At 44.3% G+C, this 21,143-nt stretch overlaps 1 protein-coding gene across 1 annotated transcript in view; it reads right to left on the bottom strand.

The window, feature by feature from the left end:
• The window catches only part of LOC111952241 (SH3 and multiple ankyrin repeat domains protein 2-like), a 99,150-nt gene that overhangs the window by 30,292 nt on the left and 47,715 nt on the right, over positions 1–21,143 (bottom strand). The window contains exons 8-11 of the mRNA XM_023970785.2: positions 8,868–9,035; positions 8,109–8,116; positions 7,552–7,660; positions 1,887–1,964 (exon numbers count right to left, since the gene is read on the bottom strand). Coding sequence (XP_023826553.1) covers positions 1,887–1,964; positions 7,552–7,660; positions 8,109–8,116; positions 8,868–9,035 — 363 coding nt within the window. The remainder of the gene's footprint in view (positions 1–1,886; positions 1,965–7,551; positions 7,661–8,108; positions 8,117–8,867; positions 9,036–21,143) is intronic.

Genomic DNA, 21,143 nt, shown 5'->3' with positions numbered 1-21,143 from the left:
CTGCTACAGTACTAACCACAATGATAGCCTGCTGGAACCCTTCTGCTACAGTACTAACCACAATGAAAGCCTGCTGGAACCCTTCTGCTACAGTATAACCACAATGATAGCCTGCTGGAACCCTTCTGCTACAAACGATTACATCCCCCCCCTCTTAACTCTGCACAGCAGAGTACACCACGCGCGCTCCGCTCTCTGCTCTGCTGTCTGTATACCTGTTCCCAAACCATACGGAGGTAAGTTATGATGGCTGGGCAGAGAGGGACAGAGAGAAACAGACAGACAGGAAAACAAGGGGACCACAGAAACAGAGAGCAGAAGGAGGGTGAGATAGAGAGTGGGAGAGAGAGATAAGATGGAGAGGGGAGGATTACCTTGTCCCAAACCATATGGAGATAAGGTGAGGTATGACGGCAGGGTGTGCTAGGAAGTGGAGCGGGATGTGATTTTAGGATGAAAGTGGGTCAGAAAAGAGGAGCAAGAAGTGAAGTGGTCCAATTTGCTCTGAATCAGTACCAAATGGCACCCTGTTCCCTCTATAGTGCACTACTTTTGATCAGGGCCCATAGTGCACTATATAGGAAATAGGGTGCCATTTGGGATGCAACCTTAATCTCAGCTCTTAAATTGTCACCATCAGTCAGCAGATGCCTGTTTAAACTGGGAAGACTTAATCAGAATTTGATTGGCTGTGGTGAATGCGGTTTATGGACCCCTTCAAATTAGCTGTAATTAAGGAGTCATTGAGGCAAGAAACAATTTCAGAAGTATGAAGGGGGATGAATGAATAATAGAGAGAATTTGAGGACGCATCAGCGCTCAGCGGAAATGTACATTACATAAACAGCAACACTCCACTGACTCCAACATGATGCAAGAGAAGACAGTTGGCTCAGCTGGGGATCGGACCAAGTAATAGGAGTTCAGAGTAACTGAGGATGAGTTCAGACTGCTAAGAAAGCATGAGGAGGTAAAGAGGGGATTTGGTGAAAAATGTTCTTCTTTCTACCATAAACATACCACAAAAAGGGAGATTCTTTCCCAGAATAAACATTATTTGTATTTGCGTGCTTGGTACTAATGTACCTCACGCAGTAGTTCTTATTTTGCCATGCTATTTAAATAGCAATATGTCTTAGCAGCTACATAGGCCTGCTGCCAGTGAAAATAAAATAGGTCAAAACAATGTCTGTGTGAATTCACGGCTCAAATATTTGTGGGATACGGAATTACTGTATCTGCATGAAAAGTAGTACACAGTTGGTGAACAGAATAGGAATGATACATGGGAAAAAAATAAAACATACAGTCAACTATAGCTAGAAAGCTATTTCGATATGCATTCGATATGTTCTACTTCAACCCCCAAGATGCATCACACCTACAGTATGACTAATTGGTTGTTTGAGATGTACAACACCGTGGAATGCTGACACATGCATGTAAACAACAATTAAAACACGAATAATTATCCCAGGACCACTGACGGCTTGTTCACAGCTACATAAAAGACTACCGTATAAGGAACCACTGACTCATATATAGTGCTTTGCTTAAATCAGTAGCAAACCTCTTGCACTCCCCTTCTGAAACGGCAAGTGAACCAAATGAGACCGAGAAAACACAGACTTAGACTTGCCACCTGCCTGCAAAAATAGTATCACATACTACACTACTGTAACAAGCTCTCTACTGCTGTAATTCATCTGAGAAAAGAAGAGCAATGGAAACAATGGATGACCATTATACAGCATACCATATAGAAGAATGAAGCAATGTACTGGCCGTGTGGCTTGCTAGACTGGAGATTGGAATGTAGCCATCTATACTCCACAGCAAGCCTTTACTGTGAGCAGTACTGGTTAGAGTTGTGAGTCAGTCCATACCTGGAATGATGTCTGGCTTCTGTAGTTCTTCACTTCCTTGTTGGCACCACGAACAAGCAGTACTCTGGCACAGTGTTCCTTAGGGAGGAATAAATACAATTTTAAAAAAAGAGCGAGAGAGAGAGCGAGTAAGACACTGTAAGGGTTGTGACCAGGACCTCATTAATTTAAACTCCACCTCTCTCTCTCTCTCTCTCTCTCTTTCTGCAGCCAGCTACTGTACAGTATTACCCTCTTCTGTACTGAACCCATTTAACGAGAGAACCAGAAACCATCTTGCTCAAACGTTCCATTCCATCAACTGATCCAGACTGATTCCAGAACATTCCAGGACTGATCATTGTCCTGGAGATGCAGCTCACCCTGTTCTGGCTGATGATGCCTTGTGTCTGTTACCAGGTAACACCTCAGTTCTCCAGTAAGGATCTCAGTGCAGTAGATCTCAGTACACGTTGTGTAAAGATGGGTGAATAAAGAGATGGAGCTGTGGTAACTGTATGTGGCACTATAGCCTGCTGCTAGCTGGATTCAGCAGCCCACCCACGGAATGCTCCACTACAAACACACGCACGCCGCGACATACACATACACGTGCCCGCACACCACACACACCACACACACACACACACGCGAGCATACACACACCCGTACAATCAGGCACACAAACACGCAGGCGCCCACGCACGAACAGTGCCTGCACATACATACACATACACCACACACACACACACACACACACACACACACACACACACACAAACCACACACACACACAACACAACACACACACACACACACACACACACACACACCACACCACACACACACAACAAACAACAAACAAACAAACAACACACACACACACACACACACACACACACACACACACACACACACACACACACACACCCCAGTTCAAGCTAATACTCCGCCTACTGGGCGATTCCACGCCAGCATGGCCCGAAAATATTTTTAGTAACTCACATTTCAGTTGAATGCGTTCAGTTGTGCAACTCACTAGGTATCCCCTCTTTCCCTTTCCATGCAAATGTTATTGGGAGGAAGTATGTTTAACATGCTTTGTACATAGGAAATCATGATGAAAGTGGCCATTTTAGGCCCTTTTTAGACCTATGCATGCCTCCTGTAAGATCTTATGGACCATGAACCACACGTATACAGACAACATCTTGGTGTCATTATACTCCTTATAGTGTGCTCAAAAATATGGAGTATGGCTATATTCTGACATAGAATTTTCACATGAACTGATTCAACATGAACAATATCATTAACCAATGACATCCCTCCTGTAGGATTGCTTGTTCAGCAAATGGGTAGTGCTATCCGGGGTCCTTGGGACGTCCCTGCCCGAAACCTTAACCCCTGCTCTTACCCTAACTCTAACCTTAACCATAACCATAACCATAACCCTTACCTAACCCTAACCATTCAAATCAAATCAAWTTTTATTTTATTTGTCACATACACATGGTTAGCAGATGTTAATGCGAGTGTAGGGAAATGCTTGTGCTTCTAGTTCCGACAATGCAGTAATAACCAACGAGTAATCTAACCTAACAATTCCACAACTACTACCTTATACACACAAGTGTAAAGGGATAAAGAATATGTACATAAAGATATATGAATGAGTGATGGTACAGAACGGCATAGGCAAGATGCAGTAGATGGTATAGAGTACAGTATATACATATGAGATGAGTAATGTAGGGTATATAAACATAAAGTGGCATAGAGTAAAGTGGCTAGTGATACATGTATTACATAAAGATGGCAAGATGCAGTAGATGATATAGAGTACAGTATATACATATGATATGAGTAATGTAGGGTATGTAAACATTATATTAAGTGGCATTGTTTAAAGTGGCTAGTGATACATTTTTACATCAATAACCCTTACCTAACCCTAACCGTAACCCTTACCTTAACCGTTATAACTTTCGACTTAATTGTGTGACGGTGGAGTTGGACGTCCAAAGGATCCCTGCTAGCACTACCCTTCAGCAAATCACCAGCAGAGGGAGTTCCCGAATCCATTTTCCTAATCACTGTGTTGGTGGTGCTCATAAAATGTATCACTTTAAAAGTAGCAGAGAGCCCACTCTGGAAAGTTGAAAACAATCTGTCCAAAAATTATCAAAATCAAAAGGGTACTTTCGAGATATGAATATTCATAGTTTTAATGTTCAATAAATTCAGAGGCATCGTGTCCATAGCGGGCAAAGGTTTAGATTTATCTGGTTAAATGTTTTGTTGTTGGAATAATACTAGCTACCTAGAAATTGTATGAAGTTGGCTTTAGCTAGCCCAGATAAATTCCCAATCTCCCAACCTCATAACTAGCTACCGAGAAGCCATTTCAGGCTATCAATAAATTAAGAGTAGCTAGCTTGTCTAACTATCTTCGCTGGCATGTCTGCTGGCAATGTTGGTAGACTTTAGAAAAGCAAGCGATTACTAAATGTACAGAATAAGACTCATTCCTTTCAATCTGTTACCCAGATTTTAGCAGAGATGCAGAGAAGCATACTTAGTGTCTTAAACAAACCACACCAGTCAAGAGGATACAGACAGATCAAGGCAAGGGCGAAATTGTGGTGTAGATATTGAGGTGGATGAACAGTAGATAGGGGTTCCGGGGGGTCCTCCCCGCTAAATTTGTTTGACATTTTAAAACACATTTCCTGCAATTCTACACAGTTTGACAAAATGGCCACTTTCATCTTGATTGTAAAAAGCATATCAAACATCCTCCCTCCCAATTAAGTTTCTATGTGAGAATTTCCAGAACAATCTAAGAAAACCTAAATATTTTCAGCCTATGTGTAACGGATTTCCTCTTCGTCTGAGGAGGAGTAGCAAGGATCGGAGCAATGTGCAGCGTGGTAAGTTCTGTGGTGGTTCTTGATCCAAATCAGTCAGGTTTCAAGACTAGTCATTCAACTGAGACTGCTCTTCTCTGTGTCACGGAGGCGCTCCGCACTGCTAAAGCTAACTCTCTCTCCTCTGCTCTCATCCTTCTAGACCTATCGGCTGCCTTTGATACTGTGAACCATCAGATCCTCCTCTCCACCCTCTCCGAGCTGGGCATCTCCGGCAAGGTCCACGCTTGGATTGCGTCCTACCTGACAGGTCGCTCCTACCAGGTGGCGTGGCGAGAATCTGTCTCCGCACCACGTGCTCTCACCACTGGTGTCCCCCAGGGCTCTGTTCTAGGCCCTCTCCTATTCTCGCTATACACCAAGTCACTTGGCTCTGTCATATCCTCACATGGTCTCTCCTATCATTGCTATGCAGACGACACACAATTAATCTTCTCCTTTCCCCCCTCTGATAACCAGGTGGTGAATCGCATCTCTGCATGTCTGGCAGACATATCAGTGTGGATGACGGATCACCACCTCAAGCTGAACCTCGGCAAGACGGAGCTGCTCTTCCTCCCGGGGAAGGACTGCCCGTTCCATGATCTCGCCCTGTCTCTTATACACATCTAGATGTGTATAAGAGACAGCCTGTAGGTTCATGCTCTACAACATTCGCAGAGTACGACCCTGCCTCACGCAGGAAGCGGCGCAGGTCCTAATCCAGGCACTTGTCATCTCCCGTCTGGATTACTGCAACTCGCTGTTGGCTGGGCTCCCTGCCTGTGCCATTAAACCCCTACAACTCATCCAGAACGCCGCAGCCCGTCTGGTGTTCAACTTTCCCAAGTTCTCTCACGTCACCCCGCTCCTCCGCTCTCTCCACTGGCTTCCAGTTGAAGCTCGCATCCGCTACAAGACCATGGTGCTTGCCTACGGAGCTGTGAGGGGAACGGCACCTCCGTACCTTCAGGCTCTGATCAGGCCCTACACCCAAACAAGGGCACTGCGTTCATCCACCTCTGGCCTGCTCGCCTCCCTACCTCTGAGGAAGTACAGTTCCCGCTCAGCCCAGTCAAAACTGTTCGCTGCTCTGGCACCCCAATGGTGGAACAAACTCCCTCACGACGCCAGGTCAGCGGAGTCAATCACCACCTTCCGGAGACACCTGAAACCCCACCTCTTTAAGGAATACCTAGGATAGGATAAAGTAATCCTTCTAACCCCCCCCCCCCCCCCTAAAAGAGTTAGATGCACTATTGTAAAGTGGTTGTTCCACTGGATATCATAAGGTGAATGCACCAATTTGTAAGTCGCTCTGGATAAGAGCGTCTGCTAAATGACTTAAATGTAAATGTAAATGTAAGTGTCCATAATGAGATATTTAATAAATCAACAGAACACTTAACAAAAGTACAAACAAACAACCGAAACAGTCCCGTATGGTACAGACACAGGAAACAATCACCCACAACACACAATGAAAAACAGGCTACCTAAATATGGCTCCCAAATCAGAGACAATGACTGACACTTGCCTCTGATTGAGAACCATACTAGGCCCAACACATAGAAATCTAACAACAGACCAAAACATAGAAAAACAACATAGAATGCCCACCCCAACTCACGCCCTGACCAAACTAAAATAAAGACATAACAAAGGAACTAAGATCAGAACGTGACACTATGCTGGCATGGAATCCCCCTACTTGCTCTTATTATATTCTACTGCCACTAGTCCTCAGATGAACAACAGATTATGCATAAAATATGGGGCAGATATCTATAATAATAATAATAACATTATGTGAAGGCTAAATCAAGCAGAAGTTGATCCCTCCTAGTTATCCCTCCTAGTGACTGTCATTACAATCAGAAAGCCATGGAGATAAACCTTGCCCGTGTAGGAGCTGAGCAGAGCACTTGAGGAAAGAGATTGCACAACACCAAACAATGGAGAGGGAATCATCTCTCTTTCGCTCTCTTTCTCTCTCTCTTACTCTTTCTCCCTGTCTCTCTCATCATTCCTCACTCTCTCTCTCTCTCTAATGGCAGGAGAGAGAGTTTAAAAAAAATCTGTGCCATATCTCATGGGAGCAGTGAACCCTACAGAGAACAGGAGAGATATTTCACACACACATCCCATGCTAAAACCACCATCTGGAAAATGTGTGTGTGTTTGTGTGTGTGCGTGTGTGTGTGAGTGTGTGTGTGTGTGTGTGTGTGTAATGCTCATATGACAGAGTGGAGGGATTAACATTTAAACTATAATTCATAGCCATTGACACAAGGATCACGCGCGCGCACAGTAATGAATGACATTACTAATTGTCATCATTCGTTTCCATCTATCTCTAAGCACCATATAGAACATGATAGATGGATAAATTTTAAAATGTTAAGGCAATATTGACTAGTGTTCACCCAGGATTCATCCATCGCAGTGAAGCATATCATCAGCAGCGTATCATCAGCAGCACATCCAGTCAATCTTTATCCATGTGACGAATCAACCGGATATTTATTCATCATCATTTCCCCCTTCGCTAACAATAGCATAATTTTCAGGATTGGAGTGAATTCCATTTCAATTCAGTCCAATCAGTTGACTTCTTGAACTGACTGAATTCAAATGGAATTGACCCTAATCCTGATTACTATGGGCCTGTACCAAAACAATACACTAATGGTATAATTAAAACATTGTAGATGGTATAATATAAACCCCTCTGTACAGTTGATTGACAGCTAAATGGTGGTTTGTGTTTTCTCACCTGCTTGTATAGAGCACAGATGTGTAGAGCCGTGTTTCCTGAGGCGTTCTGGACACCTATATCTGCTCTGTAGAACAACAGGTGCTCCAGGTGCTGGACATGTCCATATCTTGACTTATGCCTGCCATACAAACACAGAACCAGGTCAAATAATGTCCATACCTACAGGTCTGCCCACAAACACAGAGACCAGGTCAATAATGTCCATACCTACAGGTCTGCCACGCAACACAAGAGACCAGGTCAACTAATGTCCATACCTACAGGTCTGCCACACAAACACAGAGACCAGGTCAAATAATGTCCATACCTACAGGTCTGCCACGCAAACACAGAGACCAGGTCAAATAATGTCCATACCTACAGGTCTGCCACGCAAACACAGAGACCAGGTCAAATATGTCCATACCTACAGGTCTGCCACGCAAACACAGAGACCAGGTCAATAATGTCCATACCTACAGGTCTGCCACACAAACACAGAGACCAGGTCAAATAATGTCCATACCTACAGGTCTGCCATGCAAACAAAGAGACCAGGTCAATAATGTCCATACCTACAGGTCTGCCAGCAAACACAGAGACCAGGTCAATAATGTCGCCGATACCTTAACAGGCTTCTGTCCACAGCAAACAAACGAACAGAGAGAAGGTCCAAAAAAAAAGGCATGTCCATATCTACCGGGACTATCATAGAAAATGAGGAGCCTGTAGACTAAAGATATCCTCAACTGTATCGTCTTGTTCTGCACACTAGATGTCAGTCAGAGTACCAACTGAGCTGGGCTATCTTACTGTTGTTTTGCTGCTGAAGGTCTAGCCAAGCTTGCTTCTCAACCAAAGCAATTCATAAAGTGAAACATCTACCAAAAGCGGAATTATTTCCAATCAACTACAAGATAGCTTATTCAAGGGAGTCCATATCATTTCATTGGCTTGGCTAATTTGCTTTAGTACTGTATCAGGCTCTGTAACTTGAGACTCCCAACTAAACCAGTATGTCGAACATTTGTATGTAAAACCCTTTGGGGAAAGGGGATACCTAATCAGTTGCACAACTGAATGCATTCAACCGAAATGTGTCTTCTGCATTTAACCCAACCCCTCTGAATCAGAGAGGTGCAGGGGGGCTGCCTTAATAKACTTCCACGTCATCAGAGCCCGGGGAGTAGTTGTTGTTGGGGGTTAACTGTTAACTTGATCAAGGGCAAAACAGCAGATTTTTCCACCTTGCCAGCTTACTGGCCCAAAAGGTTACTGGCCCAAAGCTCTTAACCGTTAGGCTACCTCTATATAAATCCAATCGATTATTACACCTGGTGTATCTCGTGCCAGCCGTTTTCGTCATGGCAAGAGACGGTGGCGTGGGCCCTCAGTAGCAGCTCACAGCAGCTTGGGTCTCCCTCCACCAGGACTGTATGGTAGAGGGGGGTCAGACTCTGGCTGTCCTTGTAGTCTGGTGATGCGCCCAGGTCCAGTAGAGCCTGAGGGGGGCGACAGAGAGTATTAGGGTGAGCAATTTAGGTTTAAGTTGACGTTGCTGATCTTAGGTCAGTTTAAAAAAAAATCCACTAGTGATTAAGGTTAGGTTTGGGGAAGCTGATACATCCTAGATCTGTACATAGGAGAAACATCAGCCCTGAGCTAAACTTTATTTATAGTAACTGTCCAATGTTTCCCGATTTCTATAAAAGATGACCTATAATAAATTACAATATGAGTGAAATAGCTGTGCTTCCAAAAAAATTGTATTTAAGCAAGTTAAATAGACGTTTTTCTGTGTTGGAATGGTGTGGGCGTACCCCAACAACAGAATGGTGTGGGCGTACCCCAACAACAGAATGGTGTGGGCGTATACTGGTCATTAAAAACATTCATGCAGTAGCCCGCTTATTGGCCAGCTCATCCTCCTTAGGATGATGACAGGAGGAAATAGTGAAGAAAAAAAAAACGGTCTGTTTGAGATACAAGTTTGAGGTGGGGTTTTTGAAGTGTTTTTTCCTCCAATTTATACACTGAACAAAATAATAAACGCAACATGCAACAATTTCAAAGAGTTACAGTTCATATGAGGAAATCAGTCAATTGAMATACATTCAGTAGGCCCTAATATATGGATTTCACATGACTGGGAATACAGATATGCAAGATACCTTTAAAAAAAGGTAGAGCACACTGGAGAAGCGTGAGGATGAAGAGCACGCAGATGAGCTTCCCTGAGACGGTTTCTGTGCAGAAATGACTTGGTTGTGCAAACCCAGTTTCATCAGTTGCGAGGCCTGTTTGGACATACTGCCAAATTCTCTAAAACGACGTTGGAGGCGGCTTATGGAACAGAAATGAACAATTCAATTATCTGGCAAAAGCTTTGGTGGACATTTCTGCAGTCAGCATGCCAATTGCATGCTCCCTGAAAACTTGAGCAACCTGTGGCATTGTGTTATGGGGGGAAAACTGCACATTTTAGAGTGGCCGTTTATTTTTCCCCCAGCACAAGGTGCACCTATGTGATGATCACGCTGTTTAATCAGCCACACCAGATGGATTATCTTGRCAGAAATGCTCTCTAACAGGGATGTAAACAAATTAGTGCACACAATTTTGGATTTTTTATTTCAGCTCATGAAACATGGGACCAACACTTTAAATGTTGCGTTTATATTTTTGTTCATTGTAGTACAGGATTAGTATTTGATGAGTCAACATTATTTTGGTAAGTTTTAACAGAATATTAACTTCTAAAAGTGAGATTTTCACTGGACAGTTACTGTAAAGTCTGCATGTAGAATGCAGACTTTACAGTATCCTCCAAACACCAGCTTCGAGGGCATTATCACTTTTAGACAATGGGTTACCAACATATTCAAATAATGATTGACATATGTTCATTTTTAATTAACTTATTCATACTATTTCCTCCTTCCACAAGATATAGTCCCGACACAAATCTAGGGTTGCTGGAGACCCAGTTGTTCAGTCTTTTTGTTCTGTATCTATAGACACGACCCAGTCATTCGTTCTAAATGTTCCATTGCCATACTGGCTGACAGTGGCAACGTTCTTATCCATTATTGATTGCAAGCCAACTACGGCTAACTTACAATCACGTCAAAAAGTGCAGCCAGAATAACAGCAATGTAGATGCATTTGCATTTGTTTAAGCTGTTTTCTAGTGACATTTATTTGGATACAACCATAACAATAARCTAATGAGGTGTGATTTCGCCTTGCATAGAAAATGTGCTCTCTCGTCAGGACACTGTTGTTCAGAGGAGCTAGCCAACAACACAGCTACAGTAACACAATCACAAACATCGAATTTGAATATTGAAACAATGTTGCAAATGTCAGAGAGACAGACAGCAAAGTTTATACAAATCTCCGCTGTTGAAAACTAAAAGTTAGTCGAAAAGAAATGTGAGATGTCTCACAGATGCTTTTTGTACTAGAGATCAAGTTTATAAGTTGCTTGGCTGGGCTGATGAGACAATGAATTGCGCAGTCAGATGGAACAGAGTAAATAGGCATTTTAATGTCATAGATTTAGCAGGTGGCAACTTGTGGAATAGACACCGGCTGGAATGCAGTTTTAACCAATCAGCATTTAGGATTAGATCCACCCGTTGTATAAAACTTGTTATTAACATGCCTCTTTATTGCTTTACAATATTGTAGCGACCCTTTAGCTCTATTATGTGGGGGTGCTCATGGGGAAAGTATGGGGGAAGGAGTTCAGATAACTCACTAGGTTTGGGGGGTTGAGGGGGATCTGAGCGAGAGCGAGACAGATCGAGACTGAGGGGAGAGTGATAACGTTCCTCTGAGTTCCGCTAAGTTCAACCTCGATACGGATGCCAGTAATGACCCAGGAAAGAGAATGAGTTGTTGCCGATTACAGTCACATATTTGACAAGCCAGAGAATAACTATTGTGTAACACGCCGGGAGCTTCTAGAATTTGATAGCCTGTCCAGGCGGCCATGTGCGCCAGAATGCCGGCGACTGTGATCGAGCACAAACACGTAAGGCATGAACCTGCAAGTGGGTCAGATCTCAGAATTTCGGGTCTGTTGGACCCGTGAAGACCTCTACCCAGACAGTTTTGTTACTCCAATGTGGGTCTTTGTTACTCCCAGAGCTGCTACCAGGAAATGAACAGTAAATAAACTTTTGTGAAGGTTTGGTGTGGTAGAGCTATTATTAGCCTTAGCTACTGCAGGCCAATGAAGGCAGTGCGCACCGGAGCTCCAACTGACTTCGACAGTTGAACTTGAGGTGAGAAAGAAGGCCTACCAGAACTACTCATTTAATCTAACAATATACTGCTTAACTATTCTGATCGAAAATTAAAGAATTAGCCTCGTTCTGTATGCCTATATCTGTATAGCAGTAGTAGCCTCTCTGACAAAGCTAAAGAATGCATGTTGGTGTCGGGAACATGGCACCTAAGCTTATCTTCCTTTATATTTACTTTTTAAATATTAACCCATTTAATCCCGATTTTTTTTTCTCCCAGACATGAAAATATTCAAATCAAGTGTCATTAGTAACCCTTTGAAGTAATCAATCAATATTTTTTGAAATTTTAATGGAAAAGTAGGTGAAAAAGTGTGTTTTATGGTCGGTCACAATTGTGACCGGTAGGATAATGTTACGTATACTGAATTAACATATTTCTCCTATGCAGTTATCAAAGTTCTTATATATCCCAACCCAGTTATTAACACATTTAAAACTCTGTCACTAGCCGTCCCCAGCATTGCCACTAGAATGCCCCGTCACATTCTAGTGTGACTATTTTACACATCAAAAACCATTATACGACACCGATATGAATACTGAGAGCAAAGACAACAACAAAAAACAACCATCAACGTATTTCAAAAGTGTTACTTTATTGTAACATACATTGTAACATTGTTACTTTAGTACAACATGTATTGAAACATTAATATTGTAACTTTATTATAACATTTGAACTTGTACTTTAGTGCAATATTCATTGTAACATTGTCATTGTGACATTTTAGKGCAACATTCACTAACAACTGTATAGCAGTCGTGTGATTCATTCCCACTGAACATAAAGGTAACATTTAGGATAGAGGTAGCCTGTAGAATAGAATATACACTGAACAAAATACAATTATATATATATATATATATATATATTTAAAAAGCACCACCGCAAATGGCCTGTCCATAATCCATATCTGACCCATCGCGATCACAATCACTCAGGACAGCATCTTTCTCACTTTGAGGGATAACTGCAATGTTGCATGCCTTGTCTGGGCAGTCACCTAGATCCAATATATCCAGAACTTGACTCAAAGTGAAACTAAAAGAAAGAACAGAGTAGAAAGTTACGTAAAACAAGAGCTATGTATGTGTATAACTATGTGTATACCTAGATGCACTGTGTTATCCCGCTGGTCACTATTGTTGCCGTCAACATGTTTACACATTCTATGACCACACTGAACAAAGTTGAGTAATTCCAAATGCATATATCAATACTAGACACCTTAAAGATGATGTGTACCAAAAATCTTTGTCCTAACATACTTCACAAACCTTTTGTTTGGGAGCTTTGATGCAGCCATCCTCTTCTCATGGTGCAACCAGGAAGTAAACAGCTCTGACAATTTACACTAAACATGTGACACATCTTTCATTGAGACCCTTTATTATTTCAATATTTGCTGGAAATGCATTGATATATCACTCAGTAACATTTTTAGAGCCTTATAACTGAATACGTTTTTTACGGTCACTATTGTGACCGATGGGATTAAATAGGTTAGTATCATACAGTGGATGCCTAAGCCTATTAGGCCTATATGAATGAAATACCCTGAAGCATTTAGCACTCAAATCTCTGACAGCTAAATTGTGAGGTGGACAATTATTGTTTTAGGAAAGTAAAAACCTGTCACACYCTGATCTGTTTCACCTGTCTTTGTGATTGTCTCTACCCCCCTCCAGGTATCGSCCATCTTCCCCATTATCCCCTGTGTATTTATACCTGTGTTCTCTGTTTGTCTGTTGCCAGTTTGTCTTGTTTGTCAAGTCAACCAGCGTGTTTGTGTCTCAGCTCCTGCTTTTTCCAGTCTCTCTTTTTCTCGCCCTCCTGGTTTTGAGCCTTGCCTGTCCTGACTCTGAGCCCGCCTGCCTGACCACTCAACCTGACCCTGAGCCTTTTGCCCCACCTCTGGATTATTGACCTCTGCCTACCTTGACACTGAGCCTGCCTGCCGTCCATTACCATTGCCCCACCTCTGGTTTACTGACCCYTGCCTGCCTTAACCTGTCTATTGCCTGTCCCTGTTGGATTATTAAACCATTATTAATTCGACGTGTCTGCATCTGGGTCTTACCTTCATACCTGATTAAAAAAAACAAAAAAAACAATAGGCTATAAAGTTTTTAATATGCTACACATCAGAACACAATGAATAGGTTTTTTGTCATTTGTTAGAGGCATTTTTTAAGGACACGTAACTGTTGGTTATTTGRCCAATATTGCTTGTTTATTGATGCCGCTGGCAGTGCCAGGTCTGTGGTTTCTTTCTCTCTCTCTTTCTTCTCTCAGATCTGAATGGATCTCTCGGATCTGAACCTGCACGAGTCTTTTTGGATCTGTTTTTACATACAGTAGGTCGTTTTGAAATGGGTCTGATTGTCATCCTTGGGTCCATTTCGGAACAGGTCTCCGTTTAAATGTTTTTATTTATGCATATCGGGTCCGGTGGGAAAGCCACGGATCCATTTYGGAAMAGGTCCAACTTTTTGGACCCATGAAGACCTCTACGGCTGGGTAACAGGAAGACGCGGACTACCCCCTTGCATCAGCACAGCGATAGGCTAGTCGAAAGATTCATATGTACTTTAGGTGCCCAACTAGCCCTTGAGACTGCCCAGGAACCAGAGCGATTGGGACATCCAATTTCCACTCATTCTCATGGCCTATCAAAGTGAGRTGCAGGAGTCAACGGGCTGCCCTCCTGCACTGTTGTTGCTGGGGAGAGAACTGAGGAGTCCACTTGCGTATGGGTGGCCACCTGACGCACCAGCTCCCGCAGCAGGTCCTGAGTGTTCATGTCAGCTGCAGGCCTGCTTGGAGGTGGCCCACGACCTCATCGCCGCAGCACACCTTCCACAGAGAGCCATTGTAGGGGAGATTGGGTTAAGTTGAGTTTTTATATTCAGCATCACTACATCAAGGGAAATATAGTATTCTTTCTAACAAAGATATCTACATGCACTCACCGGACAGTTTAGGTACACCCATCTAATACCGGGTCTGACCCCCCCCTTTGACTCCAGAACAACCTGAAATCTTTAGGGCATTTTAMAAGGTGTCAGATAAGTTCGACAGGGATGTTGGTTCATGCTGACGCGATGGCAGTTGCAGCAGATTGGACAGTAGTACATTCATGCTGCGAACAGCCTGTTCCATCTCATCCCGAAGATGCTCTATTGGGTTGAGGCCTGGGGACTGACCAGGTCTGGGGACTGCACAGGCCACTAAAGTAAACTGAACTCACTGTCATGTTCCAGGCAATGTTTTTCCACTCCTCAATTGTTCTCTGTTGGTGATCACGTGCCCACTGGAGCCGCTTCTTCTTGTTTTTAGCTGACAAGAGTGGAACACAGTGTGGTTGTCTGTTGCAATAGCCCATCCGTGACAAGGATCGATGAGTTGTGCATTCCGAGATCCTGTTCTGCACACCACGGTTGTACCTCGCCGTTATTTGTCTGTTTGTGGCCGGCCTGTTAGCTTGTACGATTCTTGCCATTCTCCTTCGACCTCTCTCATCAACAGGCTCTTTTCGCMCAAAGGAWTACTGCTGACTGGGTATTTTTTGTTTGTCGCACCATTCTCGGTAAACCCTAGACACTGTCATGTGTGAAAATCCCAGGAGGATGACCGTTTCTGAGATACTGGATCCGGCACTCCATATCAAGGTCAAAATTGCTTAGGTAACTTGTTTTCTTCATTCTAACGCCTCAGTGCCTGCCTGCCTGCTTTATATAACAAGCCACAGCCACGTGACTCACTGTTTGTAGGAGTAATCCATTTTCATGAATGGGGTGGTGTACTTACTAAACTATGGGGTTAATTGAGCATAGGGACAGGGTAAGTTGAGCCGCCTTGGGGAAAATGGGTGATGGTGCTGGTAGGTCAAAGTTGAATACATGGAATGGGGGTGTGGTACTGTATAGCTTAAATGTATGCCTACTGTGGCATACAGCAGGTTAGCCACCAGTGGGAGACTTGTCGCGGCGATGGCTCCCTCTGCTGGACGTGCCAGGTCTCAACAGGCTCTCCAGTCAGGACTAATTGTGGCTGATTGTGGTTGGTGAGTAATTTGTAATTGTTTACATTTTTTTATTTAACTAGGCAAGTCACTTAAGAACAAATTCTTAATTACTATGACAGCCTACCCTGGCCAATTATGGGACTCCCAATAACAGCTGGATGTGATGCAGCCTGGATTCAAACCAGGGACTGCAGTGATACCTCTTGCACTGACATGCAGTGCCTTAGACCGCTGAACCACTCGAGAGCCCAGTAATCAAGAGGCTGATTGCTCACCAGCTGGACGAGTTCCATAAAGCTGCCAGAAGGGCAGCACACAAGGTTGGGGACTAGGGGGAAGAGAGGTAACTCCTGTATAATCGTGCTCAGTAGCAGAGATAACGAAGGGAGATCGGTTTTGTTCCCCACAGGATACAACAAGACTCCGGAGTCCAGAAGACGGTATCCCGGAGGAGGTCTCCTGGAGGAGACCTATTCTTTTCTCTTTGATTGTTATTTAATAAACACCCTTGNTACTGCTGACTGGGTATTTTTTGTTTGTCGCACCATTCTCGGTAAACCCTAGACACTGTCATGTGTGAAAAGCCCAGGAGGGTGACCGTTTCTGAGATACTGGATCCGGCACTCCATATCAAGCTCAAAATTGCTTAGGTCACTTGTTTTCTTCATTCTAAAGCCTCAGTGCCTGCCTGCTTTATATAACAAGCCACGGCCACGTGACTCACTGTTTGTAGGAGTAATCCATTTTCATGAACGGGGTGGTGTACTTAATAAGCTATGGGGTAAATTGAGCATAGGGACAGGGTAAGTTGAGCCGCCTTGGGGTTAATGGGTGATGGTAGGTCAAAGTTTAATACATGGAATGGGTGTGTGGTACTGTATAGCTTAAATGTATGCCTACTGTGGCATACAGCAGGTTAGCCACCAGCGGGAGACTTGTTGCGGCGATGGCTCCCTCTGCTGGACATGCCAGGTCTCAACAGGCTCTCCAGTCAGGACTAATTGTGGCTGATTGTGGTTGGTGAGTAATTTGTAATTGTTTACATTTTTTTATTTAACCTTTATTTAACTAGGCACGTCAGTTAAGAACAAATTCTTAATTACTATGACGGCCTACCCCGGCCAACCCCGGGCCAATTATGGGACTTCCAATAACATCCGGATGTGATGCAGCCTGGATTCGAACCAGGGACTGCAGTGATACATCTTGCACTGAGATGCAGTGCCTTAGACCGCTGAACCACTCGACAGCCCAGTAATTAAGGGTCTGATTGCTCACCAGCTGGACGAGTCCCATAAAGCTGCCTGAAGGGCAGCACACAAGGTTGGGTACTAGGGGGAAGAGAGGTAACTCCTGTATAATCGTGCTCAGTAGCAGAGATAACGAAGGGAGCTCGGTTTTGTTCCCCAGAGGATACAACAAGACTCCGGAGTCCAGAAGACGTTATCCCGGAGGAGGTCTCCTGGAGGAGACCTATTCTTTTCTCTTTGATTGTTATTTAATAAACACCCTTGAAACCGAGCTAGTACAATTGTGTCCNTATCCCGGAGGAGGTCTCCTGGAGGAGACCTATTCTTTTCTCTTTGATTGTTATTTAATAAACACCCTTGAAACCGAGCTAGTACAATTGTGTCCATGTCTGATCTGTCTAAACGTCTTGACCAAACCCCCTGGTCTGTCACAATTGGTGGAGAATGCGGGCATCTCTGATAACATGGTCAGATCAGGGTTGACGTTTACGCAGCATAAGCTTGGACAAGTTGATCGTTCAGTTCGTCCGGGCCCAACAGACGGTTCAGGAACGAATGCTGGAGGAAAAGCGGCTACAAAATGTTTACCTCGTTGAAGAAAACAGGAAGCTACAAGGAGGAASGCCTACTGAATCGCATCCAGACCAGTTTTTAATCAAGCTAACGGAGGATGATGACATCGAAAACATACCTCTGCATGTTTGAACCGACAGCGCTATGGGAAGGATGGCCAAGGCCAAAGTGGGTAAGTCTGCTGGCCCCGTACCTGTCCGGGAATTCCCAAAAGGCATATTTGGACCTTAACAACGAACAGGCAGCTAACTACGACATATTCAGACAGGCCCATCGGGCCCAACTGGTCCACGACTGGTGGTACGTGGCCGACGCCTCCCCCCAAGCCCAGATCAGCCACCTAGTGCGAATCAACAGGGCGTGGCTCCTAACCGATGTATCCACCCTTTCCATCATAGACGAAGTGGTCATGGATCGCTTCTTACAGCAGTATATCCCGAACCGACAGTCGACCCCAGGTAGATGGAGATCAAAGGGGGTGTTTTGAGTGTGGCGCCCAGAGGCACCTTGCATGGAATTGCCCGGATCGAGAGGATTCAATGCCATCAGCAAGCCCCGGCAGCGAGGTGGGCCACGCAGTGAACTATGTCACCTCCTGTTACACTCATAGCCACGAGCCTGCTGGCCTAGGGGACCGAACGTGGTAGGGAGATGTCCGTCTCATGTGTCCACAGTGACACAAAGCGGTGTCCAACCGTACAGGCCAATATCGTGACGCCACAATGGGGCTGCCAGATGATGGTGGGTGCCGTACCGGAGTTGCCGGTACCCCTCCTCGTGGGACGAGATTGTCCACTGTTCAGGGCACTGTGGAGGGAGGAGCTGAGGAAAAATGCACGAGCCGGCGGAAGACAAGAGCGAGGATGACCCGTTGAATGCTTGGCCCGGAAGAAGGTGGACAAACCCGTAGTCGGAGTCCGAGGGGGTGACGGAACCCGACCCCCCCCCAGTGAACAACTGTAGGAGGAGCCCATTCCCCTCATCGATTTCGAGGGACCAGCCGGGACACCCATTGTGGGCCAACTGTGGGGGCAGTTTGGGACTGCCCAGTGGGAGGATTCGAACTTGAAAGCCGCTACTTGAAAGCTACTTCCGGGGGTGAGTGACTGGCGATACCCCCATTTCCAAATCAAGAATAACCTTTTGTATCAGKTGTCGTGCCAACAGGGGGAGCTTCGAGAGGTACTGTTGCTGCCCCAACGGTACGTGGGAATTGTTCACCTGTTGGAGGCGCACCTGGGAAAGGAGAAGACCCGGGAACGGATCACCGCCCAGTTCCACTGGCCCGGGATGAGAGGGCTGAGTAAGATTGTCACAGCTGCCCGGAGTGTCAAATCACTGCCCCAAAAGCACACTTCCGAAACCCGCTGGCCCTCCTACCGATCATCGGGGAGCCCTTTGAACACATCACCATGGACATAGTGGGATGCCTGGTAAAAATGGCATGAGGACACTGGTACATCCTGGTAATAGTAGATTATGCCACCCGGTATCAGCCATTCCCCTACAGGCAGCGGTATCCAAGGGAATCACCCAGAAGCTGTTCCACCTCTTTAGCCAGGTGGGCAACCCGAATGAGATCCTGACAGACCAAGGTACTGAGTTTATGTCCCGCCTAATGAAAGATTTGTGTGCTCTCCTGCAGATCAAGCATATCTGGGCCTGCATCTTTCCCCTGCAGACGAATAGGCTYGTTGAGCGGTTCAAWAAAACGCTCAAACAAATGCTGTGGAAGGTCATCGAGCAGGACGGATAGAACTGGGACCAGCTACTACCCCAGCTAATGTTCTCGGACCGAGAAGTGCCCCAGTCATMCACCAGGTTTTCCCCTTTCGAACTCCTCTATGGGAGGAGGCCACGTGGCCTACTGGATCTCGCCAAGGAGGTGTGGGAAGCCCAGCCGACCCCCTTACGCAGTGTGGTAGAACACAAGGAGAAGGCCCAACACGCCAAAGCCCATGTCTACAATCGGGGAACCCAGCCCAAAAAATTCCAGGTGGGAGACACGGTGTTGGTCGTAATCCCCACTGCAGTAAATATGTTCCTGGCAACATGGCAYGGGCCGAACAAGGTGATAGAGAAGCTGGGACCCATCAATTACCGCATACGGCATCCGGGGAGACCGAAACCCCAACAGATTTACCAAGTTAACTTATTGAAGAGTTGGCACGAGAGGACAGCCTTGGCCGTGTTATGGTTGGGCAATTGATGGGGCTGATTGCTCACCAGCTGGACTAGGTGGCCAATAGAAAGTAGGTCCTTCTAAACGATCCGAGGACAAACCATTCCGTTTTCTTTTTAGGATATTTTTTGAGGTCACTGCTCGTTTTTCATGAGTTTTCATGAAACCAGATTTCTAAGCGAATTTTCTTGAGTCTTACTTCGGCTGTCCTAGAGTGTCAACGTTAAACGTCACACTGAGAAATAGGTTGATGGTTATTCCTTTCTGTAAATGAAGAAAATGGCATTTTTTGAAAGTTCGAGGCACTCCGAGAGATGCTTCTGACATGCGCTATTCAAATCAACACAGAAGGCATGCTACATATCCTTTTTTTAATCCTGTTATGAGACATATTATCCTGTCTTCAATTTTATAATTATTAAACCGTTAAAAAATACTAAAGTATTCGTATTACAAAAGTAGTTTTGAAGGTTTTTGGTGAAAGGTTTACCGGAGGTAACCACTTTAGAAATATTTTGTCGTCACGTTTGAGCAAGTTAGGAATAATCGAACAAAAGGACATTTGTGATGTTTATGGGACTAATATTGGAGTGCCTAGGAACAGAGATCGTCAAAAGTAAGAGCATGAATTAATATTTTTATTTCTGCGTTTTGTGTCGCGCCTGCTGGTTGAAATGTTTTCTCTCTTTTGTTTTTACTATATAGTGCTATGCTCAGATCATAAGCATCGTATGCTTTCGCTGAAAAGCCAATATATGAATTCTGACATGTTGGCTGATGTACAACCAGTGGTGAGCTTTAATTTGGTATCTTTCAATGTGTGATTTAATGGAAAGTTTGATTTTATAGTAATTTTTCACAGTAATTCTCTTTTAATTTGGCGCTCTGCATTTTCTCAGGCTTTTTGCCAAGTGAGACAGTAGGGTCTTGCCTAAACTCAGATTTTTGGATATAAATATGAACTTTACCGAACAAAAAATACATGTATTGTGTAACATGAAGTCCTATGAGTGTCATCTGATGAAGATTATCAAAGGTTAAGTGATTCATTTTATCTCTATTTCTGCTTTTTGTTAACTGCTCTCTTTAGTAGGGGAAAGAAATGGCTGTCTTTATTTTCTGTGACGTGGCTCATACCTAACATAATGTTTGGTGTGCTTTCGTCGTAAAACTTTTTGAAATCGGACACTTTGGCTGGATTTACAACAAGTGTAGAGCTTTAAAATTGTGTGAAAATATGCTTGAGGAATAAAGATTATGG

This window comes from Salvelinus sp. IW2-2015, linkage group LG26, assembly GCF_002910315.2.
Source record: "Salvelinus sp. IW2-2015 linkage group LG26, ASM291031v2, whole genome shotgun sequence".
Lineage (NCBI taxonomy): Eukaryota > Metazoa > Chordata > Actinopteri > Salmoniformes > Salmonidae > Salvelinus > Salvelinus sp. IW2-2015.
Note: the sequence above shows the minus strand (reverse complement) of the source record. Positions and strands in the feature narration are given on the sequence as shown.